The sequence below is a fragment of the Myotis brandtii genome, unplaced genomic scaffold (assembly GCF_000412655.1).
Source record: "Myotis brandtii unplaced genomic scaffold, ASM41265v1 scaffold157, whole genome shotgun sequence".
In the NCBI taxonomy this organism is placed as follows: domain Eukaryota; kingdom Metazoa; phylum Chordata; class Mammalia; order Chiroptera; family Vespertilionidae; genus Myotis; species Myotis brandtii.
In genome coordinates, this window is record NW_005355708.1 from 760,273 (window position 1) to 773,052 (window position 12,780).

The 12,780-nt window shown below is 56.9% G+C and overlaps 1 protein-coding gene and 1 long non-coding RNA gene across 2 annotated transcripts in view; one reads left to right on the forward strand and one right to left on the reverse strand.

Moving 5' to 3' along the window:
• Window positions 1-12,780, forward strand: part of LOC106725363 (protein sidekick-2) — a gene marked incomplete at its 5' end in the record, with an annotated part of 69,422 nt that overhangs the window by 39,201 nt on the left and 17,441 nt on the right. Inside the window, one exon of the mRNA XM_014536204.1 lies at window positions 4,323-4,327. Coding sequence (XP_014391690.1) covers window positions 4,323-4,327 — 5 coding nt within the window. The remainder of the gene's footprint in view (window positions 1-4,322; window positions 4,328-12,780) is intronic.
• On the reverse strand, window positions 5,842-12,637 carry LOC106725335. The gene is made up of 4 exons (XR_001361200.1): window positions 12,552-12,637; window positions 11,391-11,784; window positions 7,636-7,831; window positions 5,842-7,099 (listed from the first exon to the last, which is right to left on the reverse strand). It is a non-coding gene; the product is annotated as an uncharacterized LOC106725335 (long non-coding RNA).

The following is a 12,780-nucleotide window of genomic DNA, read 5'->3' on the forward strand; positions in this document are numbered from 1 at the left end:
CCAGCAGTCAGACATCCTTAGTGCTGCTGTGGAGGCAGGAGAGGCTCCCGCCACCACCGCTGCACTTGCCAACTGTGAGCCCAGCTTCTGGAGCACTGACCTTCTGAGTTGAGCATCTGCCCCCTGGTGGTCAGTGCGCATCATAGCAACCAATCTTTCTGCCATTCGGCTGATTTGCATATTAGCCTTTTATTATATAGGATAGTCTACATTACTGTATAATGCACATTCATAAGGCCTCTGTATAATCAAAACATAACTAAAGCAGGGAGTTTTAAACATATACATAGGCACACTTTACTTTTACTTAGATTCATAAATGTAGATTAATTCACCAATCTGTTCATATGGGGTCATAGCATTTTTCTTTTTTTTTTCTGTTTGAGAATGGGCTCGATATGTGGAATTCTTTAGTATTTTTCTTACATAAACCACCTCTATAAGGCATCAATAGTGAATTCAGTTTCTATCTCTTTAAAGTAAAGCAAAAAAATGTATAGAAATGATGAATGGAAGACTGCAGTTTCCAGTTCTGCGTAGACGGAGCTTGGCAGTGGCTGCTCAGTCCCAACAAGTGAAAAGCTGAACCCACTGAAAACTCAGCAACTCTCCTCGGCTCTGCGAGGGAAGTGAGGTCACGGGGCGGACTCCTGCCGTGAAACTGGGGAGACAGACGGGCACGCGGAGTATCCGCATTTAGCGAAGTAGAAAACCCGGGCGATGTCCGAGCGGAGTCCAGCTCTTACTATCTTGCCCTAAAACGTTACAGTTCCTGTCCATTTCCAACTCAACACACTCTTTTATTTTTGCAGCTTATTCCTTTCCCAAACCATCCAATGTCATTTTCAACGAAGTCCTCATTCTCCTTGTGCACGCTCATCTTAGCCGCTGACATCAGACTTAATTAAGTTACGTCATTACTAGAGAATGGACGGCGGCATAAACAAGGTTGAGAACAGTGGTAACTGAATCTGTAAACATCCAGCTGGAGGCGAGGGAGCAGATTCGCGGGGCTCTCAGCCTTCAGCTTTCGGGGACTGTGGGCATCTTCATTGTTTGCAAACGAACGTAGGGCATCGTTTCCTACGGCTGGTAGCTTAAGGCAGGTCAGAGGAGAGACCTCCTCCTGTATCTATCACAGTACACGCAGCGCACTCTGTACTGGATGACCAATTTTCAAGGCGATTAACGGGTTTTCCAGGGTAATTTTGACCACACATAACATTTACCTTGTACATAATTTGGAACCTAACCCCGCACAGTAGACGGGACTCCACTCAGTGAAGTTATTTTCTTAAAAGCTCCCAGTGTCACTCAATGGGAAAAGCACTTTGCGTATAAGAGAGCATGGAGTTAGCAGACATGGGTTCCTACAAATCCCAGCTTGAACTCGAACTTGAGTTCATCCTCCGCTACCTCATCTGTGGAATGGGTGCAATTTCTGCCTTTTTCAACATCAGACTCATGGAATGAAGCGTAGGGAAATGACCTCTCGGGCACAGGACCTCCAGGCTCTGAACGAACATGCGGCTCAGGTAGATGGGCTGCAGGGTGGTGGGGGGGTGGGCTGGCTGCAGCCCCCCTCGGCTCCACCTGCCTGCAGCAACATGGTCTTGAAGGGTTTGGAACCTGGGTTCGCGGTAGGGTTGCCAGATAAAACCAAATTTTGCATGGGACGTGTTTACCCGAAAACATTGTTGTGCAGCTGAAATTCACATTGAACCAAGCAGCCTCTATTTGCATTTGTTAAATCGGTCACCTGCTCAAATCCCAACTCTACACCAAGCGGTGGGGGTTCATGCAAAACTTTCAGACCTCAGTTTTCTCCTCCAGAAAATGGGCACGAGCAGGGCGATTACGTGTGAACGTCATTTGTAAGCCGTACGACACGCTGCACCTGTAAGGGATTATCGCTATTGTTCGTGGATAAAAGGACACTGGGCTCATCCAGGAGATTCTGCTGTGGGCGTGACTCTGGCTTAATGAGTCCCGACCCCCAGTCCTTACCCTACGGGCTCCGCCTGCCTCTGGAAATGTCTCCAAAGAAAACGTCTGAATCTTAGAAATGTGGGGGCCTCGGAGCGGGTGGTGGGAGTGTCTGGCCTTCCAGATCGTGTCAGTCATGCTAGGAGCAACCGTGCTCACATTCACATCACTGCGGAGAGCTTCATACCAGGAGGAAGGCAGGACCCAGGGTCAGAAACCCGGGTGCCAGTGCCCCTGGGGCCTGACGCGGCCGGCGGAGGGGCAGGTGACTGGAACCTGCGGACAGACAAGGCTGGACGGAGACACAGGCCCAGGTGGGAGCTGGAGAACCCCCAGGTCCCCACCTAGACCTGCCTCTCCTTCCGTCCTCCAGCCTCCTCCCTGGGCTCCTTGTGGTCCAGGCTCGTCCAGAAGCCAGAGGTCACCGGAACACGGTCCCCACAGGCCGCAGAGCAAGGTGGGGCGTGGACGGGAGGGTCACATGGGCGCCAGCGGGCCCACAGCGGCGCTGTCCTGTGCCTTCGGGTGTGGTTTTTCCTACCCCTATGGAAAGTTCCTACCCTTCCTACCCCCAGGCAGGCGAAGGGCACGTCTCTGACTCTCTTCTCTCCGTGTGGATAAAGAATGGAATTAGACTCGGGCGTAGGAGAGAATTCCAAATGTCTGGCTTTCTGTGGCCTGCAACCTCCTGCCGCAGACAGAGCCGCGGGGCAGCAAGGACAACGGCCGACCTGTGTCCTGCTGAAGGCCTTCTCTGCAGCTGAGGCAATCCCCACACAGGCCCACAAGCAGGACTCTCCCCTCTCCCCCGTTTCACAGATAAGGACACCTGCCAGCGACAGCCAGGTAAGTGCCAGGGCCAGACGCTGCTCACCCGGAGGAGGGGACCCGGCCCGGGGGGAAGCCTGCGTGCTCTGGGCGGCCAAGCAGGAAACATTGTTTTAGGGCAATGATGTCCCCTCCTTTGGGCAAACGTTCTCCCTGAAGGGCCAGGGAGTAAACAATTCAGGCTTCCAGGAAGCAGCCAGAGAAAGACACAGCAGTGAAAGCACGTGGCTGTTGTACTTAAGGGACCCTGAGATGAGAGTTTTATATAACTTTCACCTGCAATGAAATTTCATTCTGGTCTCTGTCCGCGTCCTTTTAAAATGTGAAAATCGTTCTGAGTGCGTGGGCCACCCAAACACGAGCAGGGTTTGAGGACCCCTGGTCTAAAGTGGCTTCCGGTCAAGCTGATACTTGCTGGAACCTCTATGGGGTTCCGGGGGGGACCCCCAGATAAGGTAGTCGAGGGTACTGTAGAAGTGTTGTGTCTCCCTGCCCGTCCCTCACCCCCCCCCCCCCCCCCTGGAACCTCGGAACGGGGCCTTATTTGGAAGCGGGACCTTTGCGGGTGTAACTAGTTAACGAGCGATCACACTAGATTAGGGTGGGCCCCCAGTCCGATGGCCTGTCTTTATGAGAAAAGGCGAGGACGCAGAGAGACGCACAGAGCGAAGAAGACTGTGTGAAAAGGAAGAGAGAGACTGGCTCCATGCAGCTCCCCGCCAGGGGCTGGGGGGACAAGGACCCTCCCCCAGAGCCTCCTGAGGGAACCGGCCCTGCCAACACCGTGAGTGTGGCCTTCCAGCCGCCAGACTGTGAGAGAACGCGTTTGCTGGGTTCAGCCACCCCGTGCACAGTGATGTGTGTGGCAGCTCTCGGGAAAGAGGACTCATTTTGCTTGGAGCTCCGCTGTGCATCTTTTCTCTCTGGGGGTTCATAGACTGGCAGAGGCTGGCGGGATCCCAAGCCCTGGCCCTCCCGGACCTCGGGCCTCCCGCCCGCTGTTTCCCAGCAGTCTTCGTTTCTGTAGAGAAGTGCCAGCCAGCCCTGGATGAAATTGGCAACCACGGGATGCTTGTTTTCCTGCTCCTCCCCCACCTCCCCTTCCTAAATGGTTTCCACCTCTAGGAGCCAAACAATCCTTCCCCAAGGTCAGAAAACCCACACCCACCATCCACCTGCAAAGTATTCATCGCAGGTGCTGGGGATGGGCCCCCAGACCTCTCCCTCTGCGGCTGTCGCCTGTGGGTAGAGGCCAGCCCTGCCTGCGTTCCGGGCCTGGCACCGTGCCCGGTCTGTGGGGAGACTGGGCAGGCTTCTCCACGTCCCCCCACACCTACTAGGGCCCCGCAGCCCAACGCTGGATGGAGGACACCCACACACCACCCAGGACACCTGTGTGTATGCACAGAGGCTCATAAATGAACTCACTCGCTCTTCCGAAGGCGGGAGGGGGCACACACAGAGGCCAGAGGAGCCTGTGGTGGTGACAGTGCCCGGGACCCACCCAAACGCCGTGTGTCCCAGCCTGGAGAGAACCTGGCACTCCTCGGGGTGGAGGGACCTGGAACGCCCTCCCTGACTCCTGTCCTGGCCCCTGTGTGTTCCACTGTCTCTTCTGAGGAGAAGATCGAGGCCTCTGGGTGACGGGACTGTGGTTGAGACCCGGCATTGTTTACAGGAGGCCGTGCTGTGAAGGGATTTGGCTGGTAGCGGGGAAGGTCCGGGAAGGCTCTGGGAGAGTCGGACGAATGGGAATGGCGGGGAGTCAGGGAAGCCACCTCAGAGGGAGTCCCCACGTCATTTCTTGGAAGGAGATCCGTGGGGGCGGGGCAGACAGGGCGGGGAGCAGGGGGGACGGCCCCCCCCAAAGGGCGGATCTGCACACATCTGTTTGCAGTTTCCAGCTCACCTCCACCCCCGCCTCGCCCTCCCTCTGCAATCAGCTGCCTGTGCTTGTCCGGCCTCCTGCCCCGACCAGCCCTGCACACGCCTGCTGGCCTGTGAATCAGAGGTGCCTTCTGTGGGCCCCTGGGGTGGGGGCGGGGTTGTTCCAGTCCTGACACCAAGACCAGCCTCAGGGGAGTTCCTAGGTCCTGCCTGGACAGGGCTGGGGGGCACCCTCAGGCCACCCCCCCCCCCGGGGACGGCAACGAGGACAGACAGGAGAGAAGCGGGTGAGGGAAGGGAAACCACAGGTGACCCTAGACGAGGAGACGCAGGAAATGGGTCGCCGAACCCACCGGCTCCCGAAAGGGGCGGCTCTCGCTGATGGCCGCACCCGGAACCCAGAGCCACGCTGCCCGGCTCCTCGGATTCTTCGGGAGCCAGAATCCCAAATTTTATGTAAACCCCCTTATGCTTACATATTAGCAACTAAAATATATATTTTTATATTTTATATTTTATATTATATATATAAATATATGGGGGTGGGCAAAAGTAGGCCTACAGTGGTTCATATGGAAGTAGACACGCAGGTTATGATCATTACAATAGCTTTATTAACCCAAAAGAATGTCACAGTGCAGCTGTGGACCTACTTTTGGCCACCCCCATGTGTGCATGTGTGTCTGTGTGTACACACACATATATAAAGCACTGTTGTGGCAGACTGTATCTTGCAACAGGGATTGCAGCAGCCTCTCCCTCTCAGGTGATCTTCTCCCATCGAAAGAGGGGCCATGTTCCCTCCCCCTTGAACCGGTGGGGAGGGGCCTGTGACCACAGCACAGTGATGCTACGGGACTTTCTAGGCTGCGTCATGGTTATGGGTTGAATGGTGTCCTCACAAAAGATGTGGACATCCTGCCCTGGCCCGTTTGGCTCAGTGGATAGAGCGTCAGCCCACAGACTGAAGGGCCGCGGGTTTGATTCCGGTCAAAGGCATGTGCCTCGGTTGCAGGCAACCAATCCATGTGTCTCTCTCACATGGATGTTTCTCTCTGTCTCTCCCCCTCCGTTCTACTCTCTCTAAAAATCATTGGAAAAATGTCTGCGTGAGGATTAAAATAAAAAACAAACCCAGATGACTTCCTAACTCCCAGCATCTGTGAATGGACCTTATTTAAAAATAGTCTTGCTGGTGATTGAGTCAAGATGAGGTCATTTGGCTCTGATCCTTACAAAAGGGGAAATTTGGATACAGAAACAGATACGCAGGGGAAAGAGGGCTGAAGGCGGGGAGAAGGCCACGTAAAGACAGAGCATCAGGGCGCGCCACCGGGAGCGAGCGGGCGGCAGGGAAAAGAGGCTCCCTCACAACCCCCAGCAGGGTCCAACCTGCCGTCAGCTTGATTTGGACCTTCTAGCTCCCGGACTGTGACAGAGTAACTGTTAACTCACCCCGCTGGTGGTACTTCATCGTGGCAGCCCTAGCCTTTCTGCCGGTTCTCCTGGGCACTGGATCTCGGCACGTGGCTGCCGCCTCGAGCAGAAATCCACGCTGTTCCACATGGAGAAGCCATGCACAGGTGTGCTGGCTGCCGCCCAGCTGAGCGTCCCGCTGACGGCCAGCGTCAACCTCCAGACCTGGGAGTGGAGGTTGCCCAGGTGACTCCAGCCCCCGGCCACTGAGTCCACCCTACCCCACAGCCCGCCTTTAAGTCTTCTCAGCTGAGACCGCTTACATCATGGAGCCTGGACTTCACTTCTCAGAAACGCCTCTGACCTGGAGCAGGGGCCTGGGCCCAGGGCAGCCTGCTGCCTGACACAGACTCGTCATTGCTAGCTGACCTGACATGTCTTTGCCTTCAACCACAACTGCTTCCTGGAGGGCATCCAGCTCGGGGAGGGGACAGAGGGCTTGGGGAGAGGAGAAAGCTAGCGTCAGTCCGGGAGGCATCAGGCATCAAGCTGGGGAAGTGTAAATTAGCCTTGACAATGGGCTAGATGAGTTATTGTTATGACTCAAAGGCTTCCGCAGGGGCAGAGGAAGGGCACACACATACACACGCGCACACACACATACACACATGCATACACATGCGAGCCAACAGGATACTGACCACTCTGGAGAAGAGAAAACTCTGTGGCCACCATGATGAGCTTTGACAATGACACCCCGCCAGCAAACACGTGTATCTGCACCTCTTCTCCATTCTCTCCACGGTCAGAAGGGACACAGAGATGCCAGGCCCTTCTCCATCCGTGACAGCCATTGACTCAAGACACCATCCTGTAGGCTTGAATGTGGGAGCAGAAGTGTCCAGTCGGGGGGCAAGGCGGCTACCTTGCAAAGCCCTTCCTTGCGAGGAGGCTCCCACGGTGTGCCCAGGGGGCCGGGAAACTGTAGGGAGACCCCCGAGTCAGGCAGAAGTACACAACATCAGATGCTCAACCCAAGGGTCTGGGATTTGGGGGGACCCCATGCAAAGGGAGGGAAGGCCTTGGGAACACCTCAACAAAGCGCACAGGCACAGGAACCCACTGATGGGAGGCACTGTTCCTTTAAGCGCTGGGAACGTCTGGGCGATGTGTCACATCACATTGGGACGGAGAGGATGCTGAGTGATGCCTTCAGCTCCAGTCACCATCCTCTTCCCCCCTGGGCCATGTGCTGAGCTCCAGGAAGGAATGTAACTGGGGTCTTTGGTGTGGATGTGGGCTGGGGAGGCGGGTGATGAAAACAGAGGGGACACGGCTGTGGCCTTGTAAGAACGGCCTTGAAGCGGGTGTGTTGGGTCTCGGGGACACAATGTAGGACCTTCCCAGGCAGGTAGGCGTCTGTCTGCTCGGTAAGACGGTGCCCATCTCCTCTAGCGACCTCCCCTTGCCCGCCCTGGGGTTTTCTCATCTGAAAATGGGGACCACGTGGGTACCCACCTCATGTAGTTGGCGTGATCACTCACGTAGCGAGATCACTCACACTTCAGCCAGAATCTGCTTCCTTTCCTGCCGTCTCGTGGTTTTGTGGCTAAAACTGCAGGCTCTGGGCCTGACTGCTTAGCATTTTTCAGTCTAGGAACCGGATTTCGCTGTGCCATCTCGGGCAAGTTATTTAGCCTTTCCTGTGTTTAATCTGAAAAAATGGGAGTGAGATGCGGAATCCGAGCCTACAGTGAAGTACTCAACGAGTCACAGTGACCGGCCTCCTCCGGGCTCTTACTGAGGCCACACGTGCCTGCAAGCTGGCCTCTCGGGGAGAAGAGAAGCCTTCTCTGGGCACAGACAGACCCCCTTTCCTCACCCCCCCCCTCACCCCCAGTCCCTGGTCTCACCTTCTCCCTGGGGGCCCAGGAGGCTGCCCTCCAGCGGAGAGGATGACAGAAAGTCCTGGGAAGCCCCGGAGCCTGGCAGACTCCTTTATCAGGACCGGGACTGCCCCTGCAGATAACGGGCTCATTTTTTCCCTCTTAGCTCAATTCTAGGAAACACTGCAGGGCGGGCCCGCTCTGTGCCCGAAGATGCCCAGGAAAAACATGGTTCCAGAAGGTCACCCTTGGGCCTTTAATTTGGAGACTGGCTGGCGGCCATGTGGGGAGCCCCCATGGGGTCCCAGCTTTATGCTGACCTCTGACCTGCATTATCTAACAACCTCACGCCAACTACATGAGGTGGGTACCCACATGGTCCCCATCTACAGATGAGAAAACCCAGCCCCACGGAGCTCAGGTGACTGCTCTCGGGTCCTAGAGGGAGGCCGGGATTCGAGCCCAGGACTGTCTGACCCAGGGCCTGTGTTCCTAGTCCCGATCTTCCGGCCCTCGGAGCACCAAGAGGAGACGTCCGCTGAGAGGCCAGGTTCGGCTCTTCCACCTGTCGCGGGGCGGGGGGGGGGGGGGGGGCACTGCTGGGTGAAGCTCTGGGCTGGAGACGTCTGGGAACCACACAGAACATTCCTTCCGGGGTCCCCGTTTCCGAGACTCCCTGCCTTTGCTGATGTTCACACTATTGGCTGCGGAGCCCAGAGCTCCGGTTACATGGTTCTCCCCCATCCTGTTCTCCCTCCCGGATGAACAGGACATTGGGTGTCATCTCCCACCTTCGGGAAATGTCCCCGCTCAGTGTTCAGGGGCTGCGTGTTAATAACATGACGATGCACATGACAGACAGGTGCAGAGGGATGGAGGTGACACCACAGGACCCAGAAGCCTCAGTAGGACTTCTCTTAGCTCAATTCTAGGAAACACTGCAGGGCGGGCCCGCTCTGTGCCCGAAGATGCCCAGGAAAAACATGGTTCCAGAAGGTCACCCTTGGGCCTTTAATTTGGAGACAGGCTGGCGGCCATGTGGGGAGCCCCCATGGGGTCCCAGCTTTATGCTGACCTCTGACCTGCATTATCTAACAACCTCACGCCAACTACATGAGGTGGGTACCCACATGGTCCCCATCTACAGATGAGAAAACCCAGCCCCACGGAGCTCAGGTGACTGCTCTCGGGTCCTAGAGGGAGGCCGGGATTCGAGCCCAGGACCGTCTGACCCAGGGCCTGTGTTCCCAGTCCCGATCTTCCGGCCCTCGGAGCACCAAGAGGAGACGTCCGCTGAGAGGCCAGGTTCGGCTCTTCCACCTGTCGCGGGGCGGGGGGGGGGGGGGGGGCACTGCTGGGTGAAGCTCTGGGCTGGAGACGTCTGGGAACCACACAGAACATTCCTTCCGGGGTCCCCGTTTCCGAGACTCCCTGCCTTTGCTGATGTTCACACTATTGGCTGCGGAGCCCAGAGCTCCGGTTACATGGTTCTCCCCCATCCTGTTCTCCCTCCCGGATGAACAGGACATTGGGTGTCATCTCCCACCTTCGGGAAATGTCCCCGCTCAGTGTTCAGGGGCTGCGTGTTAATAACATGACGATGCACATGACAGACAGGTGCAGAGGGATGGAGGTGACACCACAGGACCCAGAAGCCTCAGTAGGACTTAGCAACAACAAACCAGTACCTGGTCCCTTGCATTGGACTTGGCAGTTCACAAAGCAAGGCCGCGTGCTTTATCTCCCGCGATCCTCAGGTGACCTCTGTGGGTCCGGACTGTTACCATCCCCCCCACAGACAGGACTCAAAGAGACAAGTGCATGCTCCAGGGTCACACCACCCAGGTGTTCTGACCCCACGCCTGAACCCCTTTCTAGTAACTCGTGGCTCTCTGCTCTGCTGCTGCCCCTTGCCCCACATCATCACCTTCTCAGGCCTAACTCAGCTCTTCTGATGCTTCCTGCCCACGGAGTCCCAGCCTGCTGAGCGGAATCTCTCCCTCCAGTCAGGGGTCCACTGACACAGCGCCTCCCTCACCCCCTGAGCCTGGGAACGCCATCCTGGGGATATGTGTGACCCTGTAGATGGCCCAGCAAGCTCATTTGGGGAGGTGTGTGTGTGTGTGGCGGGGGGGTTACCAAACATAGCTCAGTTTGGGGCTAGGGTTGTAGGTGGGAGAAGGGAGGGCTCTGGGGCTCAGGACACGGCTCGTTCATTCATCCAGCCGACATTCTACGTGGAGACTCCAGTCCACATGGAGATTCAAACACCAACCAGCCCTGGCCTGTGTGACTGGGTTGAGCATCATCCCATGCACCTAGAGCTCGAACATGCCTGGGTTGTGGGCTCGATCCCCAGCAGGGGGCGAGCAGGAGGCAGCCAACTGATGTTTCTCTCTTCCTCTGTCTCTCCCCCTCTCCCTCTAAAATCAATAAAAATATATTTTTTTAAAAAACAGCAATCGGACACCACACCATCCTGACTCCAAGGAGCCGTGGGGTGACCTGCTGTTTTACTCTCGGGGTGCACTGGCTGCCCCAGAGCCCTGATGCACGTTAACCCCCTCACAGGAGGGTTCATGGCTGGGAGCCTGGGTGGTGGGGGGCCTTGTCCTGACCCCCAGGTCGGGGATCCTGGGGGTTTTCCCAGGCTGCTCAGCAGAGGTGGCCCTGCCCACCAAGGGGCTCCAGGTGGTTCCCAGTAACAGGGAACCAAGGAGTGAAAGCCTCTGCCCAGCGGGTGGCAGTGAACGGTCCAGGGTGGGCAGGGCCTCAGCTCACGGGGGCTCCACTCCAAACTATGCCAACAGCAGGCCCTGGGGACACCCTGAGGTGTCCATCCAGGAGGGACCGTGTCTGACGACCTCGGTGAGGGAGAAGGTTGGGGGTGGGGGACTCGGATAGAGATGGGAAGTCGCAGAGCATCTGTGTGGGAGGGGCCTTAGAGATTAGCTCATTCCAGAAAATGAAATGTCCTGCCAAGAGTCAGGCGTTATGGCAAGCGCCAGGCTAGAGCGAGTGGGGCCTCCCACTTTTCTACAAGGAAACAGAATGACCCCATGGGACGGATCCTGGTGGGGCTGGGGCAGAACCATCCGAGCTCCAGTGCCCAGAACCCCACGCTAACACACGCTGGGAGGTAGGAGGCCCCTGGGGTTGTAAGGATCACGTGTGCCCAAGTCCAAGGGCTGGCCGGGCACCTGGGGCAGGCAGAGACGTGTGCCCAGGCCTAAGGGCTTTATAGGTCAAATGACACCAAAGCTGCAGTTGAGAACTGAAATCCCTGTCCGGAGTCAGGGGCTTAGAGCTTGCCAGAAAGTTCAAGGTGGGTGTTACTTATGCAAGCGGCAGGCTTTGTTGTTGTTGCTGTTCATTTCCTCTGCTTACCCATAGAGAGCTCTAGTCTACAACTAGATACCTGATACCTAGGAGGTTCCCAAAATTCACAGGCCTGGGATCCCAAATCCCAGAGAAAATGAGCACTTTTCTTCCAGTCAAGCCTCCCACCGGCGTCCTAGCAGCGCAGGGAGGAGCAGCTTCTAGAAGCATCTGAGATCCTTCCCTGGGCAGCCTGTGCCCACTGTGGGCCTCCTGAGGTCTGGATCCGGCTTCCTACAACCACAGGCAAACCTCAACGGACGCTCAATGTTGGTGGAAGGGGCCTCAGAGGCAGGAGCTCAGTTCCAGGAAGGGCGGAAGGATCCCAGGGAGCCGCGGGACTTTGTTCTGGCGAATCTGCTCAATTGATATGTAATCTAACCCGGAGGGCCAACCCCAACACCTGTGGAAAGAACAGATTACCGTCAGCGAGCCCTAAAGACAAAACACTTTGTTTTAAATGTGGGGAAAGAGAAGGGGCGGAAGTGCCTCCGGGACCGGGACCTGGGAGTTTTCTTGGGACAGATAAGACTTTAGTTTCTAAGGGACCTGGGACCAGCGAATGGGGGAGGGGGTCGGGCGGAGTGGGGGAGGGTTGACAGCTAGCAGCGAAGAGGGGAAAGCACCAGCGGGAAGGGGCCCACTGAGGGTCCCATCCAAGGCCAGGTGGGTAGGAGGGAGCCTGCAGCCTCCACTACCTCCACCCCCTCCCTTGAAACCCCAGTTGGGAGCGGCTAACAGCAAGGGAGCCTTGACGTGCTGTGCCCTCTCTCCTGGGCAATAGTCCACCGCGGGCCTCGGGGTGGTGGGTGTCCTTTACAAATGGAGGCTATTTCTCTAAAAAGAACCAAACCCAAGGCCTGCTTTTCATAGGATGCGGACCCTGGGACTCAGGAGTTCATCCCCTTAAGTTTCACTTGAAGGCCCCGCCGGTGTTGCTCAGTGGTTGAGCATCGACCTATGAACCAAGAGGTCACGGAAGGATCCCCGGTCAAGGGCACATGCCCGGGTTGCAGGCTCGATCCCCAGTAGGGGGCGTGCAGGAGGCAGTCGATCCATCTATTTAAGAAAGTTTCATTGGGAGAACTTGGCCTCCGCAGACAGTCAGGCAAAGGGCAGTCGGAGAGGCAGGAAGATCAAAGACCGGCCACCTGCCGACAGCCTCCTCACCCCCGGCCCCAGGCCAGGTCCTCAGGCCCCTCCGGTTTCCAGTGTGTCTGGGATGGAATCCGGGACCCAGACGGCGCCTCGGCGGGCTCCCACCGGTCTGTCCTGGGCCCAGGGGCGAGCAGGCGGGGTTGGGGGTGTCTGGTCGCTGCTCCGAAAGGGACGAGCCTCGGGAGGAGTTCGCTGAGCCCCCCCGGGAGAGTCGCGCCCCAGATGGTACTGGGTCCGGGAG